Source organism: Chenopodium quinoa, unplaced genomic scaffold, assembly GCF_001683475.1.
Source record: "Chenopodium quinoa cultivar QQ74 unplaced genomic scaffold, ASM168347v1, whole genome shotgun sequence".
NCBI classification, from domain to species: Eukaryota; Viridiplantae; Streptophyta; class Magnoliopsida; order Caryophyllales; family Amaranthaceae; genus Chenopodium; species Chenopodium quinoa.
Genome location: NW_018743292.1, coordinates 4,152,480 through 4,159,846, shown reverse-complemented (window position 1 = coordinate 4,159,846; position 7,367 = coordinate 4,152,480). Strand labels below are relative to the sequence as shown.

Below are 7,367 nucleotides of genomic sequence, written 5' to 3'. Positions count from 1 at the left end.
GCATACTTAAGTGCTAGTGGTATTTTATTCTAATGGATCCTTGATCTTTATTAGGAAACGAATGATATGAATCTATATTTAAGTAATGTTATGGAACAAGACCTATTGTTGTTTTGGGTGATAATATTTAGCTTGCAGAGTTGCAGTAACTCTGCAGTTAATGAATTTAAGTTAATCTGTGATTAAAGAATTCAAGTTAACTATAATCGTAATTAGTATTACACAAATGAATAAAATGCAAACTGTTGGCAGTAGTATTTGAGCTATTGAAGTTGAAAGATCTCAATAAAAAAGTTAAGACATTCTTTTAATGATACACTCTTTTTGGGAGAATTTATTTTTTTGTTGGTCAGGTAAATAATTTAATGGACTGGAGAAGTATTGGCGCATATAGCCTATGTGCCAATGAAACAAATAGGATGACATTTTTGTAAATAATGGAAACATGAAAAAAAGCGTTAGTGAAAAATTTGATGGCAAAAAGTACCACTATATGCATAATTAATGTACCACTATACCATTAAGGGAGAGAGAAAAAAAAAAAAATCCCAAAATGCCCTCTTATGTGCTTGTGAAACACATAGCCCCTATGCGCCTGGATGCACTCTAATAGACTAGTTATAAGATCATTAGTCCCACAAGGCCCAAGTTGTTATGAGTCCATACACCTACAAAGAAAACGGCCCAACCCAAGGATTTAGGCCGGGCCTAACTTTGGGTCAAAACCTATGTCCAAACTCAATTTTCAGGCCAAAAAAGACAGGCTTTAATTCAACTAAAGTCAGTTTTTTGGGCTGCCCATGAACCAATTATTCAGGGGAAATTTTTTTAAAAAGTTGGGCCGGACCAGCTGACCAAACCAAGCCTTTGCGGGCCAAATTGAGCTAGATTTGATCAGGTCTATTAATTTAGGTAACCCTTATTAGTCTCTTATCTGAATTTAGTTTTTCTTTTAACTTGTGTAAATTTTGTTTTTTATAAACTTATCTTATATAATTTTTTTAACCCTTGTAGTAGTATAAACTATAGTACTCTTTAAGTACTCTTTTACCTTTTTATTTTAGTTGAAATACTCCATAAGTAGAATTTCAGTAGATGTACGGGTCGGTTTTGATGAGGTTGGGTCAGGTCTAATTTTAAACTTGAATCATGCTAACTTAACGTGTTTATGCTAGTCAAAATCTAAACTGAATATTTTAAATTAATTTCTAATCAGGTCAGTCGGATAAGGTGTTAACACCGGTGAACACGGAGTTATAGTTGTAAAATCTACGGAGCATTTGTTTAAAATTTACCAGCAGTGATACATACAGCATGTTACAGCCAAACCTTATGACTATCAAATCCCAAGAAAGTCCACGGTCATTTCTTCAACCCAGAATTCCCTGATGACCCATCTTTAACCCCTCTCTACATAAATTAAAAAACGAAACCATTTACGAAATAACAAATTCAAGTACTCCATATAATATAATATTACAGTAAAATGAATAAGTGAAGTCACCGTCCACAACTCAACAGAAATCCAACATCACATTCACATCACCCTCTGTATTCCGTGGGGCTCCACATGGCTTGTTCACACATTCCTAGGTGTCCACCTTCTCTTTCTCTCTCCTTTGAAATTAAACAAATTACCCACCTTCTCTTTTGCTGACCATATTTTTTCTCTTTTCAAATCTTTCAACTCCAATCCTCTTACGCGTTCACACTTCTCTCACCCATTTTTTGTCCAACATATAAAGTGCACATCTTCTTCTCTTTTTCTATTTTTTCTGTCTCCTTTCTCTCTCTACAATTTCACTCCTACTGTAATCTGAAACTACCCCAGTTTGAATTTGCTCATATTCTCCCAAATTCAGCTCATTTAATTCAATTTCTTGCTGTTATTTGAAGTAATCTTCATAACTTGGGGCAAAAGCTTCAGATGCTAATTCCTCTGTAAGACGTCTCTTTTTTAATTGGGCTTTTTTTTTAATTTTTGGTTTGATTTATTTCTGTATTTTCAATTGAATGCAAAATTATTAGTGGGGTTTGATTGAATGAATTTCTGATATTTTTTTATTCTTTCTGCTAGATAAATTATATACTTGCAGATATGAATGAAGGGGGTAATAATCATAGCAATGGTGGAAGAAAAAGAAGGAAGAAGAATGGAAATGGGGTGGATGAAAGTGTTAATTTTGAAGAAAAACAACAACCTAGTGACAAGAAGGAAACAAAGGAAATGATGATCACATCATATCTGTTATTAGAAGACCAAGAGAAGCAAGAGAAAGAGGAGTGGGAAGAATTTGCTGATCAAGAGAAATTCGATTTCGAGGCGATTCATAAGGAAAAAACACAAGCAATGTTGGATTACAATTCGAATTTGCAGAGTAGCTATGAGGGTTTGGATGAAACTGATAGATTAAGGCAAAAGCGATCGAGGAAAGCTGTGAACTCTGCAATGGTTGTTGCTGCTAGTGAAATGATTGAGAAAGGCGGTAGTATTGAGGCTAGCAGTAAGCAATCTAGTGGCTCATCAGTGAGCCATCAGCGACGTTTATGGGTGAAAGACAGGTCTAAGGATTGGTGGGATAAGTGTACTAGCCCTGATTATCCTGAGAGTGAGTTTAAGAGGTGGTTTAGGATGGGAAAAGCAACATTTGAGTTGATTTGTGATGAGTTAAAGGTGGCTGTTGCCAAGGAGAATACGATGTTGAGGGCTGCTATTCCGGTTGATCAACGAGTTGCTGTGTGTATATATAGGTTGGCAACAGGTGAGCCGCTTAGGTTGGTGTCTAAGAGATTTGGTTTGGGGATTTCAACTTGTCATAAGATTGTTCTTGATGTTTGTGCTGCAATTAGGTCCGTTTTGATGCCCAAGTACCTGCAATGGCCCGATGAGGATTCGTTGAGGCAGATTAAGGAGGAATTTGAATCCATTTCTGGCATTCCTAATGTGGTTGGTTCTATGTATACAACTCATATACCAATAATTGCACCTAAGATTAGTGTGGCTGCTTATTTCAATAAGCGCCACACTGAGCGAAATCAGAAGACTTCGTACTCGATTACAGTTCAGGGTGTGGTTGATCCTAGAGGGGTTTTCAACGACGTGTGCATAGGATGGCCTGGTTCAATGCCTGATGATAAAGTGCTGGAGAAATCAGCATTGTATCAGAGGGGTAATCAAGGGCTTTTGAAGGGTGTGTGGATTGTTGGTGGTGCTGGTTACCCTTTAATGGATTGGATCCTTGTGCCCTATAATCAGCAGAACCTAACTTGGACTCAACATGCTTTCAATGAGAAGATTGGCGAAATTCAAACCGTTTCTAAGGATGCCTTTGCAAGGTTAAAAGGAAGATGGAGTTGCTTGCAGAAGCGAACCGAGGTCAAACTTCAAGAATTACCTGTGGTTCTTGGTGCCTGCTGTGTGTTGCATAACATATGTGAAATGAGAGGGGAGGAATTGGATCCTGAACTGATTTTCGAGTTATTCGACGATGAAATGGTACCTGAGGTTCCATTGCAGTCATTAACCTCCATGAAAGCTAGAGATTCAATTGCCCACAATTTGTTGCATCATGGTCTTGCAGGCACTGGCTTTCTATAATTACAAAACTATTCAGTTTATAGCTTCTTTTCTCCCTTCTGCTGTAAAAAGAGCTCCATCTTTTCACTCCTTTACAAAGATAGTGATTTTTGGAATGCATACCCCAACATTTGTACTCTACAACATAGCAATTAGGCAATAGAATACTTTTGGTTCATACTTTTAATTGCTCTTCATCAAGATATTAGATATGGATGTATAATTTCGGAGTCACCTTTAATTTGTACCATTCTTTCAAATGATTTTAACAACTATGCAATTATTCTTAAACTGACCTTTTTTTATTTTTTGTTTGTTTTCTACTAAGGTATAACCGTATAATCTCTCCTTACCCTCACTTATTATGGATGTATTGTCTAGAATGTCAATCTTATTTTATTTGTGGAAACACATTACTCAAATAGAGTATTAGTTTTGACGCGTTTAGTATCTGGATTTTGTCCGATTTATTTCGAGTAATATTTAATGACAATACATGATGTTGCAAAATGTATCTAATAATGATATCGTAGAATGTTGGCCAGATTCTCTTCATCATAATTTATACAAAGTCTTCAATTACTAGCATAAGTTTCATTCAACAAAATTAGACTTAGTCACAAAATTCCAATAACTGAACAAAATTTCTAGTCAATGAAAAACAATTCAGTCACCAAAAATAATTTCAAAAGTTCAATAAAAATCAGTTGAACGCAACAAGATCTCAATATATTTTTTATCGGTAAAAGTAAATGTGTGTGAACACACAAGAAATGTAGTTGAAATATTTGCGATTGATGTTGACTAATGTTGCAAATGCAATACAAACGGGAAAGAGGGATTCGTTTCTTATAAAATTGGATCAACAAGATTAAGACGCAACAAGGGTGTTTCCCCTTTTCCATGCCTGGTGTGAAACCATTATCATGCTTATTTGCACCAACAACATCATTGACTTTTTTGGAGGTCGATTTTGACTTTGTGTCGTAGGCTATCGACATATGATCTTGCGTTCACATTTGTAATGGATATAACTTTTCAATTGTAGTTGGATTTTTTTTTTTTCTTTTTTTCTTTCAATGTTGATTACTCTATTCTTGGGATCTTTAGCTTTAGCCACTTAGGTCAAAGCAATTGATTGAGTTGTTTACACTTTCTATTCTTGGAGTTGGAGAACCAAAGATTATTTCTCACCAATTTTTATCAAAACTATGAAAGGTCAAAAAGTTGTTTAACACTATTTTCATCCTTATGATGAAAGTGTGATAAACGATTAGGACTTTCATCACCTCTCATTCTATAAAAGGTTACTCAACAAAATGGTACAAAAACATTTTTTAATCACTTTAATCAGCAAAAAAAAAAAAATTCTCTAATAATAAACTAACCTTTCTTTTACATTTAACTTTAATCAATCCTTAAAAAAAAAAAAATCAACAATACCTTTTTTCTTTTTTGCTAGTAAAAATCAACAATACCTTTTTTCTTTTTTGCTAGTAAAAATCAACAATACCTCTCTACAACTTACTCCCTACATCTCTAAAAACTCGTATGTTTTGACTGTTTCATTTGTCGTCATTGTAAATCTTTGAATATTAATATTTTCAATTACTCCGTACATTTTAGTAATGGTTACTCCGCATGATATACCACTCATCAAGACAAATCAAATAAAACCCAACTTGAAAATGCTTTATCTCATAAATTGGGAATAAATGGAAGATTTCTTACTCTTTAAATTTGTGAATAGTAACAAGACATGAAAACTTTTTGAGATGAAAGGAATATCTTTAAAAGTTGTGCAATTAGGAAGAAATTTTGCTTTTATATAAGAACAAAGGGAGTAACGTTTTATAGTTGTTTTAATTAATTAAATATATTATGGTTAATCATGTGTTGAAATGCATAAAAACCCAATTGTTGTTGCAATAAATAAAGAATGAATGAAATGTATTAGAAGATTATATTAACATTAAAGAAAAATACGTTAATGCAACCCCATGATATTTCTTTTTTAGACGCCAATAAGATAATCACAAAGGTTGCTTGTTGGTCAGGCAAATAATCGTTGCAGTATTTACCAGGATGGTGCAACATCAATCTCAAAATAAGTATCAACAAACACAAATGAATGTTTTGAACCTATTTATATATTCTCAATAAACCAAACTACTCACACCTGATAGCAGCCTGCATAACCCAAAAACACATTATAATCCCATTAAAAAAAGTGGCAACTTACAGCCTGACTACCACTCTTCTATTTTCACTAGTACATGATGAGGCTACAAGAATTTACTATATTTGATAGATTCTGATACAGTAGCAGGGTTCATTCGGATCGCCATGTCTCCAATTGATGACCATCATGTTTCAGAAGGTAAACGGAAGGGAAAATGTGCAAAATGAATCCTTAGGATGGAGGATTCAGGTTTCTTATCATCAAATTTGTAGCCTGCACATAATGCAAAGCTTAGCAGAAATCCGAATGGTTGCGAATGAAATGAAAACTAGATGATGATACAAGAGATTTATACACTCTAAATGACATGCAACTAAGCATAATGTCCACTAATTGCGTCACAAACTAGAATTATCGACCATAAATAGAGATACCATCAGGAGACTGCCTATCAACACAGTCCAGGAAAAAGGGAAACAAAGTAAAGTGGTGAAAAAAATCCAAGCAGATAATTACAACCCTTTACTACCTTTCCCTTTCCCTTCCATTTTATGAAAAATATCTTTCATTTGTTATCTTCCCACAAGAAGAGAAAACTCTAACAATCTAGTATGGCATAATCCATGATTTGCTGCATGTAAGCATTAAGATGAGCCATTCATCATATCTAAGATCTACAAAACGTGAGGCGCTCTGAGGCACTAAAGGTTTTCCAATACAAGGGATGAGGCATACTGTACCTCGTAGATCTACCTTGGGTTAGCCTCAATGCCCTTTTCTCAGCATAGGGTTGCTTGAGGAGATCAGGCTAGCACCTTATTGCACCTTGCTCCTAGCATGTCAGAGGCATGTTTTATAAAACTAAGCAACATGTGGGGTACAATATCAAGAGTCAAGTGTCCAAATGTCCCAACCAAAGAGATAAACAGGTTCAGGAGAGATACTCGAAGCACACCTCATGACAAATACAAAAGAAAATTCAAGAAAATGAGAAGATAAATGAAAATCAAAACAAACCATTGAGTGCTTCCATAGCTGTAAGGGCACATTTTGAATCATTAAATTCAACGAAACACAGAACCATTGCTTTGTCGCCACTCTGAAATACAACAAGAGATTAACATAATTAATAAGTTTAAAGAGAGGTGAGATTTTTTTTTTCTTTCACCACTACTTGTATATACACATAAGAAAGAATATTAAGTGATGTGGTTAACACTGGATGCAAAACATGGTTTCTTTTTTTTTTTTTTGAATCTAGCGTTTACAGATCTTCACACACCGCATAAATATATGAGGAAACATTTGCACTCGTAACTATTATATTTATATTAATCTACACTAGATCATAATGAACATTTTTTTCATTTTTCCCCTGCCCCAATCAAAATAAGAAATGGATAAACACTTGCAGTCATCAACAACGAGTCTTTGTGGCCATACCTTGTTCATTTCAGCTTTATATTTGATTTAGAATAAAATGATGAGGGTTACAACGTCTCATTCACAATTCAAAAAAAAGTGCAGACAAGAACCAGTAACTTCTAACAAGTTCATATAAAGTGTGATAAGGGCCAACAAATTCAGATATAAAGATTTTTGTTGAAA

The 7,367-nt window shown here is 34.5% G+C and overlaps 1 protein-coding gene across 1 annotated transcript; it reads left to right on the top strand.

Annotated features, from left to right (window-relative positions):
• Positions 1 to 1,550: 1,550 nt before the first annotated feature.
• On the top strand, positions 1,551 to 3,868 carry LOC110736506 (protein ANTAGONIST OF LIKE HETEROCHROMATIN PROTEIN 1-like). The gene is made up of 2 exons (XM_021916729.1): positions 1,551 to 1,941; positions 2,078 to 3,868. The coding sequence occupies exon 2, from the start codon at positions 2,099 to 2,101 to the stop codon at positions 3,596 to 3,598; it is 1,500 nt and encodes a 499-aa protein (XP_021772421.1). The 5' UTR covers positions 1,551 to 1,941; positions 2,078 to 2,098; the 3' UTR covers positions 3,599 to 3,868.
• Positions 3,869 to 7,367: the final 3,499 nt, after the last annotated feature.